General features: G+C 36.3%; 4 protein-coding genes across 5 annotated transcripts in view; 2 read left to right on the top strand and 2 right to left on the bottom strand.

Annotated features, from left to right (window-relative positions):
• LOC119832624 (thrombospondin type-1 domain-containing protein 7A-like) overlaps positions 1 to 2029 on the top strand; it is a 61144-nt gene extending 59115 nt beyond the window's left edge. For both annotated transcript variants that reach the window (XM_038356311.1, XM_038356312.1), the window contains exons 28-29: positions 224 to 314; positions 590 to 2029. In XM_038356311.1, coding sequence (XP_038212239.1) covers positions 224 to 314; positions 590 to 632 — 134 coding nt within the window. In that variant the 3' untranslated portion in view covers positions 633 to 2029. The remainder of the gene's footprint in view (positions 1 to 223; positions 315 to 589) is intronic.
• A 140-nt stretch (positions 2030 to 2169) lies between these two features.
• Positions 2170 to 9144, bottom strand: LOC119832434. Its single transcript, XM_038356105.1, has 9 exons — positions 9100 to 9144; positions 8647 to 8793; positions 8208 to 8279; positions 8053 to 8133; positions 7687 to 7813; positions 6882 to 7068; positions 6301 to 6474; positions 5970 to 6042; positions 2170 to 2692 (listed from the first exon to the last, which is right to left on the bottom strand). The coding sequence occupies exons 1-9, from the start codon at positions 9142 to 9144 to the stop codon at positions 2549 to 2551; spliced, it is 1050 nt and encodes a 349-aa protein (XP_038212033.1). The 3' UTR covers positions 2170 to 2548.
• Positions 3272 to 5443, bottom strand: LOC119832188 (NADH-ubiquinone oxidoreductase 75 kDa subunit, mitochondrial-like). The gene has a single exon (XM_038355810.1). It carries the CDS (start codon positions 5441 to 5443, stop codon positions 3314 to 3316), a length of 2130 nt encoding a protein of 709 aa, XP_038211738.1. The 3' UTR covers positions 3272 to 3313.
• Positions 9145 to 10220: 1076 nt separating the features above from the next.
• LOC119832250 (protein shuttle craft-like) overlaps positions 10221 to 21165 on the top strand; it is a 15661-nt gene continuing 4716 nt past the window's right edge. Inside the window, exons 1-16 of the mRNA XM_038355912.1 lie at positions 10221 to 10364; positions 10468 to 11823; positions 12099 to 12275; positions 12583 to 12802; positions 13330 to 13493; positions 15431 to 15632; positions 15939 to 16048; positions 16338 to 16465; positions 16886 to 17039; positions 17388 to 17584; positions 17705 to 17829; positions 18212 to 18397; positions 18723 to 18812; positions 19091 to 19289; positions 20064 to 20216; positions 20929 to 21074. Of these exons, the coding sequence (XP_038211840.1) occupies positions 10608 to 11823; positions 12099 to 12275; positions 12583 to 12802; positions 13330 to 13493; positions 15431 to 15632; positions 15939 to 16048; positions 16338 to 16465; positions 16886 to 17039; positions 17388 to 17584; positions 17705 to 17829; positions 18212 to 18397; positions 18723 to 18812; positions 19091 to 19289; positions 20064 to 20216; positions 20929 to 21074 (3467 nt within the window). The 5' untranslated portion in view covers positions 10221 to 10364; positions 10468 to 10607. The remainder of the gene's footprint in view (positions 10365 to 10467; positions 11824 to 12098; positions 12276 to 12582; positions 12803 to 13329; positions 13494 to 15430; positions 15633 to 15938; positions 16049 to 16337; positions 16466 to 16885; positions 17040 to 17387; positions 17585 to 17704; positions 17830 to 18211; positions 18398 to 18722; positions 18813 to 19090; positions 19290 to 20063; positions 20217 to 20928; positions 21075 to 21165) is intronic.

Here is a 21165-nt window from a genome sequence, read left to right as displayed (position 1 = left end):
ACAAATCTAACAAACAAAAACATTAACATAGGAATATGTATTTATGATATTGGAATGGTTTGTATCTATTAGTTAAGTTCTTGATAAATTTGGAATTTGGACATGAAGTGAACCATTAGTACCTTGACATTAGCTCATCTATGATTGAGAAACGTCTACATTGACACTCTATATTAAATTGGGCTGTTTATTGTTGTGTGTTACTTAACTTTCTTTTGAACAGAGGGAAGTACGTCGCTGCTAGCTGTTGTATGGACTGCAACTATCATACTCAGCTTGTATGGGGTGTTCATGCTTTACCGCGGACTTCTCAGGTAAGAGATTTATCGACTATTTTGTATTGGTTTATTGCCATAACAAGCTACAACGTATTTTAAGTATATTCGATGGGATATACTAATTTATGATATTATGATCTTTATGTTTAGTATTGTTATTATACTTGTATTTTTTAACTATATAAAATATTATCGTTGGCTTAATTCCTTTACCTTCTAAATCCATTTCTGTTCATGTTATGCCACTTGTGTTATGAAATATTCACTAAAATCATAAGGAATATATGAAATGTATGTATGTTAATTAACAGATGTCTACGAAGCCGTCGAATGAAGACCATCACCAAAGTGTAAACGGGCAGGAATGCTATATTGGCAGCTTTATGTTATACAACTATGACACAATTGCTGATTTCACGGTAATTTTACTGTGAATAATGATACCAAAGTTTCCGTTTTGTTATTGTGTAAGCACCTAAATTGTTTTTAATAGTTGTTAAAGTCTAGAATAGTGTTTGTTATTTATTTGCTATAACCATGTTTGTTAAATGAAAGTGGTCCGAGAGCGGTTCCTTGAGGCATCCCAATTACCAAATCATATCAAAAATGTGTATCACTTAATTACAAAGTAGCCATCGCACTGTCTTATAGTAATAAATAATTCATAAATTTACAATTTTAACATCAGCAATCAGTCTGTCCGCGAGAGTGCTTCCATGTTTTTAAAATGTATTTGAAAATGCTTTAGACAAATTTTGCTAACAAGCAAAATTAGCCGCATTATTGTTCGGGCTTTTTGGATTGACAATATTACTAGCTGTAGCTACCATTGTAGCTTAGATTTGGTCGAAATTAATATTTTAAACAAGATGGTGAAAGCGTTTCGAAAATATAAAATACAGATTTTCGGTTTTATGGAAATGATTTTAAAACTCAAGTGTAAGTATAAATGATTTTATCTCAAATATATTTGAAAACTGAATAATTTTAAACAAAACAATCAGCGTCTGTTTCGCATTTTATTGTTTAAACTACCATATAATTTCTCCATAAACATAGGGCAAGTAGCGACCAAGTAAGACGTGACACATCATACCACATATCAACATTTTAATATTCGTCTTAAATCTTGTAGTTCATCGGCAACGTGTATTCTAGTCCAATGCGGAGATTTCTGTTGCTTACAAAGTTTCAACACGAGCTTTGTCGCACAAAAATATTGTACTTGATAGTTTTAAGCCCTATTATTAATCTTACTATTTCAAGATCATACTCATATATAACAATTTTTGTAGATTTTGCATTTAAGGCCATGTATTGTGTACGAGTATTTATAAAGTGAATGTGTTCTTTATTACTTCAACTGTCTACTATTCTACTTTTTCTAAATCTTTTCGTCTATCTTATTTCCTTGCTCTTGCTTATTTATTTTCATGTGCTTAAATATAAAGTATTTCGTTTCATTGAGTACGGGTATGACTATCACCTACTTCTTGTTCCTTCATGACAATATAGAATTAATTGAATATTTCTATTATGATAAGTACATTTAGTTTATTGTTATCACAGTTTCAAGCTTTGTCTATCCTTTCACATTTCTCTTCCATCTGAATTTCGCCCTACAATCTATATATACCTATAACCATAATATAACATTATAAGATATTGATGTGAAACATGTTAGATAAGGGATCGTGTTAGACAATACAATATTTGATATTTAATAAAATTTGATTGTGTTTTTGTAAAAATATGTTTTATTTTTATCCTTTACACAGATACTAACAATACATAAACAAATAATAAAAACATATTATTTCACGCCATGTTCAAGAAAAGTAAAAAATAAATTTTGTTATTTTTTTTTTTTTCATTTGCATTCCATGATTGACAAAAATATATAGATGCTACGAAAATTATTACATACACAGGTACCGAAAGGCAAGGCAAATCATTATTGACAACCATTCGCTAATCCATTGCATATTTATTATTGACACAAATTTATTATCCAAGTTATGCTAGTGTTTTATCTGTGGCAATATATATTAACGTTTGAATAATCATTATATTTGACTCATTGGCCCTAAGACAATCCTATTCTAAGTTGAATTTTACAGCTTTATAATCTTTTGTCCTGTGCCTGAAGGTTGCCTAGCAGATAAACTTTGAGCCATAAGGCCTTCATTTGTTCCATTTATTTTTAGAGGTTTTGGTTTTTTGTATAATTATTTTTTAATAATTTAATAAATAAATAAACAGACTATTAACTACGTTTTATTATCAGGTATGTATCGCATTTCGGCTAAACCACGTCGTATAATAGTGTTCACTCTTAAAGCTCGCAGTTCCCTCCTCTTCTCAACCAGATCCTTTTCAGCAGCAATCAAATTGTCCACGTTATTCAATAGAACCTAATTTATGGAAACAATGTAATGATTCTGAAAGACATGTCGTTTGATTTGACAAGATAACACGGGAAAAATAAAAATGAGATATCTACTTAGTATTTACTTACTAATATCATAGAACTATATCCTACCCATACTTATATGTATGTTATAATCTCAAATACAATAATCATTTTTGAAACATTCTGATAAAATCGGTTTCCTCGAGAAATCGCTTATTAGGGATAAAGCAGCCTGTTTGGATTCATATATTGTTTATTTATATATTTCCTATCCTACTAGATTAAAGAAAGAAAAATTAAAAAATAATAAGATTAGGTACGTAAAGATCAGATAAGCAAATCAGATGTATATACCGCTTAAACTTCAACGTTAGTAATAATTAAGACAAAAATGTATATTTCGTGTATATTATTATATCGCAAGTCTTATGGTACCATTTAAACCAAATGTATCTGACTAAATGGGATTTCATGCCAATATTGTTGGTTAAGTTTTCAAACTTCTCTGTCAAAGTTATGGGCATGTTTTTTAAATACGCGCAATCGTAATAAAAAAATAACATTTTGTGCAAGTATAAAAGTATATTCAACATAATAATAAATACGAAGATTCTCGATATAACTAAATGGCAGCATAATCTGAACATTTATGTTCCGCAACAGCTTTCTGAGCTTTAAGCATTGTAATCGAGTTACAAGTATAGATATTTGAACAATAGTAATCCTGTAATTCCTTCATTGCAACATTTATAGGGCCACCTGCTTGATTTCCCTGCTCAATTATGGATGGCACTAATTCCGCGAATAACTTATGCTGATATGGTCCAAAATTAACAAAATTCGGACTGATTTGTGCCATTCTACAACACAGCGTATTTTGGTCACTGTAGAATAAACAAATTCCAGTATATTCTGCCAGGGCTCTTATTATTTTCCAATCGTAACGTGCCTTACCAGGCGGTGTGACAGCAGGCATCGCGAATTGACTGCGACACTCCATATTCATAAATGTACCACCTGACTCTGTGAAAGCACATCCTGGCAATATTATACTTGCCACCTCTGATCCCACATCTCCTTGAAAACCAATATATATTGTGGTTGAATCTTTTGGTGGCTTTGACTTGTAAAATATATCATCTGCCCCTAAGGATATTATTACACTTGGGCATATCGTTTGCATTGCTTTTAGTGCGCCTGGTTTCCATCCACATTCAAGAGCAGCAGCAAAACTCGCTTCTCTAGTTATAATATTCAATACTCCCCATTCTTTGTCACCTTTAAAACCTGATGCTAAATTATATAAACTATTAATTATCATACCAGCATTCGGCGATTCCAACTGATCTACTCCGACAAATATTAGAGGCAATTTAGCACTTTTAAAAATATCCTTTGCTTTTGATATGCTATTTACATCTTGACCGATGTAATTGACAAAATAATTGTATTCACACTGTGGTCCAATGACATATATATCACATTCATTATGTGTGTAAGCTAATCTTATCCAAGTATTCAATATTGGGGCTTCGAATCGAGGATTTGTCCCCACTAATAGAATTTTATCAGCCTTCGCGATGTCATTCATTTTTACATTTAATGAATAACTAGCTCTCAAATCAATATTTCCATTTAAATGCGACAAATCCCGTTCTGTATACGTATTTTCACAACCAAGTATATTCAAATAATCCTTCAACACTACTAACGCTTCCGCGTTACAATAAGGCCCCGCAATTGCCATTATTTTACCAGGACTTACAGATTTTATTGCAGAAGCAACTAATTTAAGTGCACAATCCCATTCAACAGGAATCAAACAATCTTCACTACGCGTCATTGGTGATACTAATCTTTGCATTTCCAAAGAATCGATAGACCACCTGCCCTTATCAGAAAGCCATTCTTGGTTGATTTCTTCGTGTTCTCGAGGTAAAACTCTGAGCAATCGATTAAATCGATAATTTAATAGTATATTAGTGCCCGTTGCATCAGTCACGTCTATAGAATTTGCTTGTCGAATCTCCCACGGTCTTGCTTTAAACATATATGGGATAGCTGTCAAAGCTCCAACAGGGCAAAGATCTATAATATTTCCTGACATTTCAGACAGAAACATTTTATCTACGTATGTTCCGACCAGCATATCCGTGCCTCGTCCAGTTGTACCTAAAACATCCATACCGCATACTTGTGAAGCGAATCTGATGCATCTTGTACATTGAATGCACCGAGTCATTTCAGTTCGTATTAGAGGTCCTAAATATTTGTCCTCAACAGCCCTTTTCCCTTCGAAATGAATATCAGTAAATCTGCTACGGTCGTTACCAAACTTCATGGACAAATCCTGCAAATCACATTCACCCCCTTGATCGCATATTGGACAATCGAGTGGATGATTAATTAAAAGGAATTCTAAAACGCTCTCTTGAGCCTTTTGTGTGATAGCTGTATTCGTCCACACCTTCATATTTTTCATTATAGGCATAGCACATGCTATTTGTGGTTTAAACATACCTTCTACTTCGACCAAACACATTCTACAATTCCCGGCTATTGACAACCTTTCGTGATAACAAAAGGATGGTATAGTCACTCTTTCTCTGCGGAGCGCTTGAAGTATTGTAAAATGTTTCGGAACACAAACAGTTTTTCCGTTTATCAATATTGGTATGTCATCCGATTTCATCCGTTTTTGTATTTTAATCGTAGCTTTATGAGTCAACAGTTTGTTCAAAGTCCTCAACATTTTGATGTTTCAATAAATTATACTTTTATGGGAATAAGTTTGACGGATATATGACATTGAAAATAACTGACTGAAAATTTATATGAGTTCATCTTTAAAAAGTTTTTACTAACTTTTAAAAGATTTTATACAGATACATCCAAGATTCCTTGAATATTCTTGGTCGAGTCCATGTTGGGACAGCTAGTAGTAGTAAATGAGCGCTGCCCAGTGCCCACCATACCTCCTAACTCCTACATGCTTTTCGTAGTTGGGAATTACTTTCGTATTTTAGCATTCGCATTCGAATTTCGCATTTTTATAAAATTAAATGTAATGATGAAAGATATTGAGCCTCACAACATAGGGGATCCTAGTCTGGGGTTCAGTTCAGCATATGTAACTATATTATGTAAATTTTTTTGAAACAAATAAAGAAATTTTTATTTTTTTTTATAATGCCATCATCATTTTCGAGCTAATCTTTTTTTCACATAGAATGTGGTGGTAATAGACACAATGAAAAAAGGATTAGAGAAACTCTTACCTTGTGGATTGAAGAAAGCAGCTGTATGAGAGCTTTCTTGAATTGAACGAATGTTTCAGTTGCCCTTTGATACCTGTAGAAGCGACAATTTTTAAATTTAAATGCCTACGTGGCGTCTTTAGTATGACGGTGATAACAGATTTAAATAAAAAATTTTGTTCAGTTTTGAACTTATTTTGCGATCCATCGTAAGGCTCTAATGCTCAATTTTTTTGACCCTGTATCCTTCACATATATAGATGTATAGTTATATTCGAAATAAGAAAAATACTAAACAACCACTTAAAAAACACATAGTACACACATTAAACTAACACCTAAAACCGCTCACCTATGATCATGAAACGTATCAGTGAACGCATAATCAAGAGCCAATCGGAACGCGCGCGCAGCCCGCGGCGCCGCGCGCGCCACGAGCACGCGGCGGGCGCTGCGCTCCAGGCACCGCGCGTGCACGAGCTCGCTGCACGCGTCCGCGCACGCTTTAGTGCGCTCCCAACCACTTCTATAACGTGAATTATAAGTACTATCACTCTTAATTCCAAAACCAACGCATACGTAAGCACAGATTAATAAATACTCCTTACTCTGTGTACTCTGGGATGAAAACCATACTGAGATGTCCTTTTAAATTAATTGTTTTAATTGAAGTGTTAGTTTGTATATTTGTTAGCTTTTTCAATTGATAACTAGATTTCTACTCGCGATTTCGCTCGATTAGGCACAGTAAGTCACAGGGAATGAGATATTTAACTATCTCAATTTCTTATCGAAATTAGTGTCGGATTTATAATATTAGTTAAGTCATTAGTAAGGATAAAATACAGCTGAATTTACGTAAAGATACACGTTGTTTTAAAACCACATCATGGTCACGCAATTACGTTGCTAGTATGAAAATTTCCAACGTACTTTCCAATGGACGCCATTTTCCAAGATGGAAGCGCGTCATCTAGCAACCGCAGCGCACTTTGAACGTAATCAGCAGCCGCGCGTAACCTTACACTCACTGCAGCGAGCGCGTCGCGTAATTCCTGACATCGCTCTACTGCTCTCTCTAGCGATGATCCGGGTCGAGTTTTGTTGAGCCAAATTGAATCTATGGAATTAGTTCAGTACCTATATCATGCATGTCATTTACATCGAAATCATGTAATTATTATCAGAAGAATGATTATAGATAGGTACCTAAGAAGCTGCATGTATAATACAGTTCGTTTAAATATGATATTTGAAGAAAAATAATTCTAAAAACTCCTATAATAACTACTTCCTCTTTTCTATAACCGCATCTTCTTAAAGCTAATGGAATTGTCTAAATACAATTCCATTCGCTTAGGATATAAAAAGCATTCAACAGCTAAGTTAAAGTATTAAAAATATAGAAATGATTCATGTAAAACAAACTAAACATTTAATGATAGTATCAAGTAAATGGACGCACTTGCTCTTAAAACAGTACTAGTGTATACACATGGAAATTATTTAATCCTGGTGATTCTAATTAGGACAATATATTTACCATTCTTGAGAACTGTATGAAAAAATTAAATTTACCGTTTAAAGTGGGTCCAATCGAGTCTAAAGGAGTCGGCAAAATAATAAGGAAAGCTAATAAAAGCGTGTTAAAAAGCACATCCCGGTATTGTTGCTTGTAAGGCGTAAAACTTAAAGCCTGAACAACAAACATAATATAAAATTCTCAAATATAAATTACCCAAAAGTTGTTGATATTTCGTACGCAACGTTTTCAAGTGCGCCAACCGGGTCTGTAGCAGCTGATTCTCCTGCTCTAACTCTTTCTGCCTCACTTTTATCCACTTTAGTTCGAAACGACGCATCTCCTAATATCGGAATAAGAACTACGTTTTATTTCAATGGGAGGACAGAACAAGGAACAGCTTTTGAATATAATAGAAAAGATTCATGCAAAAAATAACCCAGTAAAGAGATATGAGGAAACGAACTCAAAAATTTTACAATCGAATAGGGAACCTCCTCATTTTAAAAACTAAACGTTTTCAATAGAGCTCACTTCTATATAAAGTATGTACAAACATATATGAATTTAGTTATTTATTACCGTTCTGTTAATACTGGCGATGAAATCTTCGTTTTCAGCAGCTAGCAAGGGACGTCTATATAAATCCAAACCTACAATCACCTATAAGACAAAAAGCATAAAATAATAAACCTCTTTTTACTCATACTATAAATAATTTGGATAATATTGGTTACCTGATGCATTGTTTTTGCATAAAATTCCTTATCAGGTGTTACAGCTTTGTCTATATCGTATTCATTAAGTTCCTAAAAAAAAAAAACAAAAAATTGTCTACATCATTTATTGCCCTAATATTAAAAGAAAAGAAAATTACAACATAATCTATACGAGAGGAAGAAGGGGAGTGAAGTAAAGTTTTGTATTAAACCCTGGTACACTAAATAGTGGGAAATGAAAGGGATTCGCTCGGGACTTTATTCTTCTTATATAAAGCTGAAGAGTTTGTTTGTTTGAATGGACTAATCTCAGGAAATAAATAAGGAAATAGAACCCATTTCAAAATTATTTCACCGTTGGATATGAAGCTATTTGATGTCTGAGTACTATAGGCTTTATAAATACCACGGGCGTACCCGGGGCGGATACATAGCTAGTTGAGCTAACCACACTCACAGATTCTATGCTTTTCAATTCAGCCGTGACCACATCATGTCTTTGAATTGAGTATTGTTTCTCGCAATCAGCAAATTCTTCCTCGAGCCTGGTTAACGCGGCAAGTACAGTTTCTTTGCTTTGTGATTGTGTACAGGAGCTGTTGGGCTGAAGAAAATTTAGCTTTGAATGACCTAGAACATATTTAATGTGAATAGAAAGGACAGACAACACGTGGTCCAATTTTAACAATGCAGAAGGAATTTTCACGTTAATTTTATATACATATACGTTGCTAGCTTATTTTGCGCGAATATTATCGCATGACAGCCACTCTTCCGAATTCAACTTTTGTTATATTCACGGTAAATAAAATTTATCCAAATCAGTCGAGATATTTATAATATACATAGGAATTTATAGATATACAGGAACAGCTCGATTAAAGAATGGTAAGAATCGCTAAAATCTCACATATACAACTGAAGAATCCTTCACTTGACTTGGAATGGAGCCCATACCATCCCACCTTACCGTACCACACTAATAATCAACTGACAATATTATCATTCCCTCAGCTAAATAGTTTGTGTCAAGGACTTGTGTACGGTGATTCAAGCTATATGCTTTTGTTAGAAAAAATAAAACTACTTAATCACTAAGCAATGACTGGCACAGAGTTCGTGTGTGGTCCGGGTGTAAAGCTGAGTAATTTTTTGTATTTCTCTTATAAATAGTATCCGTGCTATACATCTATTTGCATGTATTCAATACACTTTTTCATGGAACCTTGGCCCGATTACTTTTTATGTCATACACATTTTGTATCAAAGTAGGTACAAAAAGGCAAAATGTTACCGACAAAACCCTTTTTTTATCAAAATTCGTTTTCCATGATTAGAACAAGTTTTCGTCAAATAGTTTCATTAGTCTTTAGGTTACTAAATGCTTTTATTAAAACCAGAATTAATTAACTAATGCTCAAAATTTAATATTAGTGAAATTTATTATTGTTGCACAAAACAAAACAGAACTGTATCGACTAAAATTTTATTTGAATCTATATTGGTAAGTAATGGGTCTATAATAAAGAAAATTTAAACTAGTAGGACCATTTCCTAAATCCTAACCTCTGTGAATTACTCGTATGATTGTAAATTATCCGTCTAAAATAAATGTGTATCTACCATTAAAATCATTACATCCATAAGCGTGACCTGTAAACACAATTAAATTTGCTTTTTTTTTTAATTAAAAAGTTACCTAATTTCTTTTTTATTTTACTGGAGAATTTTCGATATAATTTTTACATGAACTGGGGGTTTATTTTTAAAAAGGACAAGTCCAATTAATTCAAATTTTGAAACATTATACTACTCTTTGGTGCAAGATTTGGTCAAGTAGCGGACATGCCTTTTTATGTTCGAAATGGGTAGATTATGTAAATGTGTTCAGCAGGGGGCGCAAGGTATGTGAATGTGAGTGAGATGCAAAATTTACAATACCTAAAAGTCTTGAATCTAGATCTATAACATTATAAAAAAAACATGCTGTCAAACTCGGAGATTTGTCAACGTTGAACTGTCTCCCCTCCCTAACCCATTCGTCAGAAACCGATTCATCTTGTCACATCGTTTTAAAGTTATATTTTTTGATTTGCTAAATTATTTTTTGTTTAATTTTTATTTTTGTAGGTATATATTTTATTAATACGTGTGTTAAAAACGTCCTACTCAGTGGTAAGTGCATGATATAGACTAAAAAACCAAAAGTGCCACATGTCGGTAAGACGTATTTCAATTGTATCAATTTTATTGTGAAATTTGCTATTTTGCATTACAGATAGCCTAGACAACACACAACGGGGCCTCAGGCTTCGGCCTGTGACCACCTTTTAGGAAAAACATACACAAAAAGATCTCAATACTTCCACAAAACTATTTGTAACACCCTAATTTTACCCAGTAATTTTCTACTTCACCATGTCTCAGTGGAACAATACTTACACTTATAACAACCAATATCAAGCCTCAAACAATTGGAATTCTGATCCGAATGGCCAGTATGTTAATCAAGCATATTACAACAGACAAATAGATCCCAGTGGAAACCAATATGTTAGTTTTAACGAATTTATATCACAAATGCAAGTGTCTGGAGTTCCTGCTGTTAATACTGCCCAATACAATAATGTACAATATCAGAATTATCCACCTAGCCAATATAGTAATGTAAGTAATTATCAAAACATGCCAGCTAATCAAAATGCCCAAGTGAATTATGGTTATGGTGCTAATTCCGCAAACTATCCAAACAATGTGGAAAATTATCAGACCAATTCTCAAGCCCAATACAACCCAGCTTTAGAGTCTCAAAGTTATACAAGTGATGTGGTATCAAAATCTAAATTAACACCAACAGCCACAGAGTTTGTGCCTAAGAGCTCTCAAAAACCAACAAATAATCAGAATGAACCAGCAAATGAAAAACAAGAAGTAAAAAATGGTGTAAATGACGCAAGTAGCATTCCAGCAAAACCATCAGATTCTAAGAATTGGAGAGAAAGACCCCATAGCTCTAGCCAAAGTTCCTCATTTCATAGCACTGTTGATGGATCTGATAATCCAGATACCAGCTATAGACATGAACAAAACACTTACAATAGACCCTCCAGCCATCATGAACCCAATGGAGGGCCATCTAACCGCTATGAAAATAAAAACCGTAAATATGACAGTAATGGTAGCCATAACTCTTATTATAACAAATCTGAGTCTAGCAGCAATTATCCAGAATCTTCTAGAAATAATGAATCAAGTACATATAAGAGAAATAAACATGAAACAAATAGTAATAACGATTCACATAACCGCACTGATAATTATAAAGAAGGGGGCCAAGGCAAATCCACATCGAAGGGAAGAAATAAGGAATTGGACCCTAGTCGTACATTTTATAATAGTAAACAACCTAAGGATAGTCAAGATGTTAGGAATGGTAGAGGTGAAGGTTCTGGAAGGCAAAGGCATTGGGCAGGATCCCAAAGAGTGAGAGCAGCAGAACGAAATAGCATTGAAGATGAACAATATGCCAACTCATACCTCAATTATAGGGAGGAAAGGTCCAGAAGAGATAATCACATGCCCAGCCCATCACGTAGTAAAAAAGTATTGCAAAATAATAATAATAATAATGGAGGTGAGCTAATGCATATTGGTAATAAATATTCATTTACCCTTTATAAAGTTTTATGTAAGGTCATTCTATTTATATTTTATTATCAAACTTATTCTTATGAACAATTAAGTATACATTATTTTTCAAATAAATTGCTAAACTTTGTATTCATTACCTAAAACCTTTAACTAAAGCTTCTTAAAAATTTAATATTTGTATATTTCTGTTAATAATTATATAGATGTTTTAATTATTGTATATGTGAAAATACATACAAATTATTCTATTTTTTGCAGGTAATAAAGAAATGACCCAGCGAGAACGCCTTGTAGAGCAATTGGATAAAGGAACATTAGAGTGCTTGGTTTGCTGTGAGAGGGTGAAGCAAATAGACCCAGTGTGGTACTGTAGCAACTGCTACCATGTGCTACATTTAAGATGTATTCGGAAGTGGGCTGTGAGCAGTATGGTTGGTGAGTAAGAAATGATGTTTAAATAATAATGTTAGTGGTTTGACAAAGTGATGGATGTAAATTGGATTGTATGGTTCATTTGCGTTGCATCTTAATATTGGCTCATACTGCAATTGTTCAAACTTTTACTTTACTACATACATGATGTGGTAGTGTACTTTTAAAAAAAATTACATAAATATTATATTGTGTCAAACATTTTTGTAATTTCCCCTTCTCTAAACATAAACCAATAAAAAATGTAAATTGATAAATATTTTGTTGTGTTTATGATATTACATTGCTCCGCTCCAAACTCTTATTTCAGAGGGTAAATGGCGTTGCCCAGCATGTCAGAACACAAGCCAGGATATACCAACTGAGTACCGATGCATGTGTGGTGCGGTGCGTAATCCAGACTATCAGAGGGGATCGAACGGTGCCCACACTTGCGGCAAGGCGTGCAAACGTCCCAGGAACTGTCCGCACCCTTGCACACTGCTTTGTCACCCTGGTCCTTGTCCACCTTGTCAGGCTACTGTTTCCAAGTAAGTGGCATTTATCTATTTGTATATTATTATATTGTGTGGTTCAAAGTACATAAAAACCTTTATATTATATATATTTTTTAATCTGCAATTGGCGTTATTCACTATAAGCTGATGTGTTGCCTGGTAAAGTAGAACATGTAGAGCGAGCCCTCCAATCAGGACATCTGCTTTTCAAGTGACACATTTAAATTATGTCTTTGCTTTTAAGACATTTTTGATACGTCCTTTTTGTCATTTGGCTAGTAAGTTTATTTGGATCCAGAAATTAATGTGTATTAATTTCGTCTTTTAAACTACATATATTATTATGACTATGAATTCCAACATTAGTTGCAAACCAAGGTGCATTGCTAAGTGTTCGTAGTATGGTATTTTGTTGTTTCTGCAGTATAGTTACTGGCACTATGTCATGTGTATTTTATATATAAGCAGTTTTACTAATTAACTGTTTACGTTATGTAAAACAACTTCCTTGAAAATGTACAATGTACACTCTTTATTTCTTTTTATTTATTAATTTCTAGAAAATGTGGTTGTGGAGAGGAAACGCGCTCAGTGCTGTGTAGCAGCAAGTTGCCGCAGGAATGTGGAAGACGTTGTAACCGATTGCTGAACTGTGAAGTCCATGCATGCTCTAAGGATTGTCACGAAGGACCGTGTGAGCCCTGCGCAGAAATTGTTGAACAAAGTAAGTCATTACTTTTCTTTCTGTACAATCCACTATTAATTTATTGATAATAAAACATTTAACATTATTATGATAATGTTTATTTTTCAGTTATCATTAATGTATTCAATTTATTAAAATAAATAAACATCAAGTTTTTCCAACATTAAAATAATCTGTAAAAATGTTATTGATAATACAACCATTTTATTGTTATAAATTTAAAAGGGTATAATTGATATACAGTGCCCGCCACTTGAATAGCCTCATCGTCAAAATTAATATTTCACATAGTAATATAAAAAGGAGATATACATCAAGCATCGTATATTAAATAAAACAGGAAGCCTTGCAATAGCAAATAAAATTTTTATTATTATCTAATCAGAGTTTTAAGAAACAACGTCAAACAAATAATTGCCCCTTCCACTTGAATAGCCTCACATGCAAAAAGATATTGTTTAATTATTAAAACTGGTTAGTTTAGTATTTGGTATATTTTCCGTTGGACCTTATTAGTTCGTAAATACGATTAGGTAGCGATTTATATAAAGAATGTATGTAATTAATGTCCACAGAATTCCAAGCAGTGTAAATAGCTTGTATCAGTTCTTCTTTATTACCATACTGTTTTCCGTCGTTATAAACTTGCCGAAACAACCAACTCCAGGCATTTTCTATGATGTTGAGATCAGGGGACAAGGATGGCCAATCTAGAACTTCGGTCTGGTTTTCTTCAAACCACTTCGTAACTATGGCTGACGTGTGTGTGGGAGCATTATCATGCTCAAATTTTTTTTTTTCTACCCATTACTTTTTTGATCTTACTTTTTGTTTGTTTTAATAAATTTAAATACTTTTCAGCATTCTGTCTTCCGTCTAACACAATTAAATCAACAGTACCATAATAAATAATTGCACCCCAAACCATCACCGAGCCGACAGTTGAGTGATGACATGATAGTACTCTTGGTTCTTTCTTTAGGTCGTGAAAATAATATTTAAATCCATCTGGTCCATCTAAATTAAACTTTTTCTCGTCACTAAAAATCACATTTTTCCACTCAGTTTTCCAGCACATGTACTTTTTAGCAAATGACAGTCGAGCCGCCACATTATGTTTTTTCAATGGAGGTTTGCTCATAATTGTTTTTCGTTTGAGGTAAGGTAAGGTTCTAATAATCCGTCGAAATGTAGAAAGAGATGCCCTAGTATTTATTTTACTAGCTATTTGCCTGGCGGTCTGACTGGAATTTGAAGCAGAGCGTAAAATAAGACGACGTTCACTATCCTTAGTTGCAAATTTGGCCATAGTTTTCCTAATTTTCTGCATAATTATTAATTACCTTCGGGCTGCGACCAATTTTTTTAGCTATCTCACGATGAGAAAAATTTTAAGTTAAATAAAAATTCACTTTTTCAATTTCTAAACTCGTAAGTTTTAACCACGTCCCATAGTTACAATAACTCTTTTTTTTATCACGTAACTGCAGGTACACAATAGAATATTGTCTATATAGAATATTGTCTGTATAGAATATTGTCTGTACGGGTTGAACGATTATATTGAACTGAGGCTATTCATGTGGACGGCACGCATTAGTTCTTTTGTTTCCAACGTTCCGCGCTTAGACAAATTCCGACTTGTTTATGTGTCGTTCGATAAACGCCACGACGTACAATTTAAAGTTGATATTTATTAATACAAATTATCACGTGTAATTATAATACTCATAAAAAATAGGGTGAGGCTATTCAAGTGGCGGGCACGTATCTACTATCTATGGCACGGAGCTTATTTCAGGAATTGTGCCATGTAACCACCTTAACACAAACTTTCGCATCAACTATCAAATACATGCTAAAACTTCGTCCATTCATGCCGTTTGCGCAAACATGTTTGTGCAAAACAAAGTTTGTATCATATGGACCGGCTATTAACCCGCGACACGTTCCAGTCTGCCACTGCCCAGCCGCCAAGTCCCGCTCGGTCCCGTGCACGGCGGACACGGGCGGCGCGCACTGGTCGTGCGGCGCGGAGTGCGCGCGCGTGCTCGCGTGCGGCGCGCACGTGTGCCGCGACGCGTGCCATCCGCCGCCGTGCGCCGCGTGCCCGCTGCGCCCGGACAACGTGCCCACGTGCCCGTGCGGCAACACTAGGTACAGCTTCCAGTAGCTGATTATCCTTCCTTAATAGCCGGTTACGCGTCCGTGAAACACTCACTAAGGATGATCTAATCAGCTATTAGATTCGCTAAATAACCCATACTTTAGGATATAGCCATATAATGTTAATTTTGTAATATTGTAATAATTGCTTTTGTACTTAATACAATTGGCAATCTAAAAATTCACTCCTAAATTATAAAAGTCTTACACCAAAGTCTTATTGCCTATCTGGCAATTCATTAAATTCGATTTCCAATTTTAAGCGTCATTTGATAATTTTTTTTTTTTTTTTATTAGGTTAAAAGATGGCCAGCGTAAAACATGCACAGATCCAATACCGTTGTGTGGCAACATTTGTAACAAACCATTGCCCTGCGGACATTTCTGCAAAGAGAAGTGTCATGAAGGTAACTAGAAATCTAAAACATCTTAAAGTTAAATAACTTTGTAATAGGTTTACTATTTTAACTTATCTTTTCAATGACGATATGTTCACTGAAATCAATTTAATTTATCAAATATGGTCTTCAACAATTTTGATTAGAGAAGATACCATACCAAATACTAATTATTTTGTGTCTGTAACATTTGTACAAAATACGAATGAATCTTTTATCTAATCGAAATCCTTTAACTTGCTAATGTAACAGTATTTGTATGTATGTAGAAAATTATAAAATATATATAATTCCTCAGACGCATGCCGAGTGTGCCCAGACACGACAGTGTTGCAATGCCGTTGCGGTCACTCCACGCGCGACGTGCCGTGCCTTGAGCTTCCTGATATGTACAATAATGTGTTATGTCAAAGGAAATGTAATAAGGTTAGATTTTTTAACCGACTTCAAAAAAAGAAGGAGGTTATCGATTTGACTGTATTTTTTTTTTGGATTTGTTATCCCAGAACTTTTACTGGATTGGAATATGATATATATAATATCAATTATAATGTACTATTAAGAAATAATAATATTAATAAAATTCTTTTATTGGCTGTCAATTTTGTTTATGCACAATATGTAAGCAAATCATAACGTAAATACTACTCCACACCATTTCAAACCATCTCACTCAAATGCTTCCACCAAATAATGAAATAACTATCGTAGTAGAATCTAATGCACCCACGCGAACATTCCAGAAGCTCTACACCCTTTTAAAAACATAAGACCTCAAAATACTTCCACCAAATATTAATAACGATCGTAATAGAAAGTAACGGCCCCCCCCCCCGAACATTCCAGAAACTGTCATGCGGACGGCACCGCTGCCGCACCGCGTGCTGCGCGGCGCAGTCGCACCGCTGCGCCGTGGTGTGCGGGCGCACGCTGTCGTGCCAGCTGCACCGCTGCGAGGACTTCTGCCACACCGGCCACTGTGCGCCGTGCCCGAGGCTCGGTGCGTGTGCTGCTCTTGAATAATATTAAAATGTTTTATATAATTTAGTACTCATAAATTATAAAAATATATAAAACACCTATTTAACTCTAATGATTCAGATTTGTGTTATTTAGTTAATCGACATTTGTATGTTGTCACAACTGTCTAGCAAAATGCATTACTGTATAAAACAAATTTATTAAAAGAAAGTTAATATACTTAAAGTATGTAGATACACATTCATATTGATTTTAATTCACATTGACATATTTTAGAATGCTATAACGTATACAGAAAATCGTAATAGATAAATCTGAACATAATTGTCATAGCAATATGTCAAGCATAAAAACATACACCAACCAGATTTCGAAGAGCTCCGCTGCGAGTGCGGTCTCGAAGTCATCCTGCCGCCGGTACGGTGCGGGGCGAAGCCCCCGCCGTGCAGCGCCCCGTGCCGGCGCAAGCGCGCATGCGGTCACCCGCCCCACCACACGTGCCACTCGGGAGACTGCCCCCCCTGCGTGGTGCTCACCACCAAGATGTGTCATGGACGGCATGAGGTATGTTTCTGAATGCTCGTTTAGTCCTACAGCTGTGTTATATAACTTACAATATATAAATAATTAAAATATCCAAGTTTAATCGCCAAATTTTTATTAATTGCTTTATTTATCCAACAGGAGCGCAAAACAATTCCGTGTTCACAAGAGGAGTTCTCGTGCGGGCTGCCGTGCGGCAAGCCCTTACCTTGCGGCAAACACACTTGCATTAAGACATGTCATAAGGGACCCTGCGATACTGATAAGTAAGTATTGTATTTTTAATTTTTTTATTTTTTTTTGCAATTTCCCTAGACACTAGATAATAGCTCAAAATACAATTATTTTGAGCTATTATCTACTAGTTATTAAAATCGCTATTAATTGCTAAAGCGTTACTGTAAAGCTTGATAGGAAGTGGTTTTTAATGATTACGGTCTGGATAAGTGCATTGGCTGTTTTTTACCTTAGTACTGTGCGAGTAAATGTCTCGATCTAGCAGGACACAGGTGGCTGATCACCTACTTATCCATATAGAAAATCGATCAGACCCCACCAAGGGACACGAGGACTTCACACACTGCTCTAGTAAAGTCCCGGTCTCCAGGCAGTGTAACAGTGAAACGGTGAAGTGAACCGTCGTTCCAGGTGCAACCAGCCGTGCAACGAGAAGCGCGCGAGCTGCGGGCACCCGTGCGCGGCGCCGTGCCACGCGAGCAACGGCGGGCACTGCCCCAGCGGCGGGCCCTGCCGGCGGCCCGTGTGCGCCACCTGCCCGTGCGGCCGCCGCCGCGCCGAGCGCGCCTGCTGCGACAACGCGAGGGACTATGCCAAGTGAGTGTGGGTGTGTGTGTGTGCGTGCGTGTGCGTGCGTGCGTGTGCGTGCGTGTCTGCTTGCGTGTGTGTGTGTATGTTACGCGACGAGCAGCGTGCCTGCTGCGACCATGTAAATGACTATGCCAAGTGAGTGTAAGTGTGTGTGTGTGTGTGTAACGGGCTGCGCCGAGCAGCATGCAAGCTAGGAATATTCCAAAGGCGTGCGTGCCTGTGCTCAAGATTTATGGTTAAATAAATCATTTAACAAGTGATGTAGCGTTTTCCTTACTATTCTGACGTTTTGAATCTAATCGATTAATATCACGATTTTATTTTTCAACAGAATATTAAACGCCCTTGCAGCAACGAAAATTCAAGAAGGTGGTTCAGTCGACCTATCGGATGCGCATCGCCCGAGTGCTATGTTAAAAACGTAAGGATCACACATTATCTTCAGTATACTAAAACTACAAGTTCCATAAAACTCTAATAAAACATTTATTTATTATACGTATTATGAAATACACATATTATGATGTGTCGTCTCACCATTATTGTTCACCCGCTCACGTGTCAAAGAATGACGTTCAGTCCAACTTTTATTAACTAAACTGGCGGTTGGTTTCAGCATGATTGACGGACAAACATCCAAACGAACAAACAGTAACATGTATAATAAATTAGAGCTGTACGGCCCGGGTGCGGTTACAGGCTGGAGTGCGACGACGAGTGCCGGCAGGAGGCGCGCAGCCGGCAGCTGGCGCTGGCGCTGCAGATCCGCAACCCGGACGTGTCCACCAAGCTGGCGCCGCGCTACAGCGACACGCTGCGCGCGCTCGCCGCGCGCGAGCCCGCCTTCGCGCACCACGTGCACGACAAGCTCACCGACCTCGTGCAGCTCGCTAAGAAGGTGAAGGACGATATAACGTTCAGTCCCCCCCCCACCACCACCCCCCGAGACACACGTAATACGCAGAAGAATTAAACAAAAAAAAAAATTCTACTTCCTACTTCCTACTAATATTATAAATGCGAAAGTTTGTAAGGATGTGTGTGTGTGGTTGTTGCTCTTTCACGCAAAAACTTAACTGAACCGATTGCAATGAAATTTTTTACGTAGACAGCTGGACAACTGGAATAACATATAGGCAAATTTTATCCCGATATTCCTACGGGATACAGACTAACGCGGGTGAAACCGCGGGGTGCAGCTAGTTAAACAATAATAATGAAAGAGTGTAATGATAGGTGTCCTACGGTACTGTCAATCTAGATCCTATGTTAATGTGTAATCCTATATTAATGTAATAGTGCATTTGTGTATTTAATATATTTTTATAAAAAATGCGTGCATTTCGCGTGTTTTGACACGGCGTGAGACACGCTGCGCAACTCTCGCCAGTTTTGGCACGCTTGAGTCACGCGCCCCGCATTTGTTTCGCACACCAAAAATCTCCCAGGGCTGTACAATATCTGGATATAGCACAATCTCATTTAATCGTGCAATCACCCTATACACTTCTGTACTTCCAAATAGATATATATGGAATGACAATCGCTCTAATCTAGATAGCTAGTCATTAAAAATATGGAATTATGAACTCAATTTTATTTTTGGTAAATTCATTTTCCGAAATATTTCCTTAATAATGTAATATGGCTAATATAACATACATATTTACAGTCAAAACAAAAGACCAGAGCCCACTCGTTCCCATCGATGAACCGTCAGAAGCGTCAGTTCATACACGAAATGTGCGAGCACTTCGGCTGCGAGAGCGTGGCCTATGACGCTGAGCCCAATAGGAACGTCGTCGCTACCGCTGATAAGGAAAAGGTACATTTAATTTTTAGTTGTATAGCATTGAAAAAACCAAAAGGGTAGAAGAAATTCGATTGCTGAGGCGCTTTGGGAATGAGACGCGGGTTCGAATCCCGCCACGTGATGAATTTTTTTCTATTCTTTAAAAAATTCTCAAGGAAAAGATGTTTATTAAACAACAATAACACCTCGTAAGTGTTGTGCATAAATTTTACCTGCATTAAAGGGGTAAGGGATAGGAAAGGGTTGACGACAAGAATAAAGGAATGGAATGGAAAGGATAAGAAAATAGGATATGAGTCTCCGGCTCCCTTACTCACTGAACGAAACACAGTAGCATTCGCATGATATTTCGCCGAATTTATGTGGACGTGTCACTTCTCCGGTGCCTGACTCCCCCAAACTTATAGTTTAGTGCTTTCTCTTCCCTACAGTGCTTACTATATATGAACTTGGCTTGGTTGCTGTGGCTGTGGCTAAATTTATTGTTAGTTATAAATTATTGGGAAAATTAATCGAAATAAAAACTATCCTATATCTTTAGTTGGACCCAATTACACATAAAATGCCATATTTCATCAAAATCGATTGAGTTGGTGAAGAGTTCATTGGGAACATCATGACACTGGATTTTTATATATTAAGATGGCGCATTTTAAATTACACTTTAACGTATTTAATATAATTTTCATATGACCGATGTAATTGTTGCCATACGCGTGTTCAGTCGTGGCTGCCGGCGATGAGCGTGCTGGAGGTGCTGGCGCGCGAGGCCGGCAAGCGGCGCGTGCCGGGGCCCGTGCTGCGCGCGCCGCCGCCGCACGCCGCCAGCGCGCCCGCCGCCGCGACCAGCGCAGCGCCCGCTGCTAGCAAGTCAGTGTACTTTGTTTTTATATACCTAGTCTTGCCATAAATATTGTAATAAAGAAAAAAGAAAATTGTTAACTGCAAATAACATTTATTA

Source organism: Zerene cesonia, chromosome 15 (assembly GCF_012273895.1).
Source record: "Zerene cesonia ecotype Mississippi chromosome 15, Zerene_cesonia_1.1, whole genome shotgun sequence".
NCBI classification, from domain to species: domain Eukaryota; kingdom Metazoa; phylum Arthropoda; class Insecta; order Lepidoptera; family Pieridae; genus Zerene; species Zerene cesonia.
Note: the sequence above shows the minus strand (reverse complement) of the source record. Positions and strands in the feature narration are given on the sequence as shown.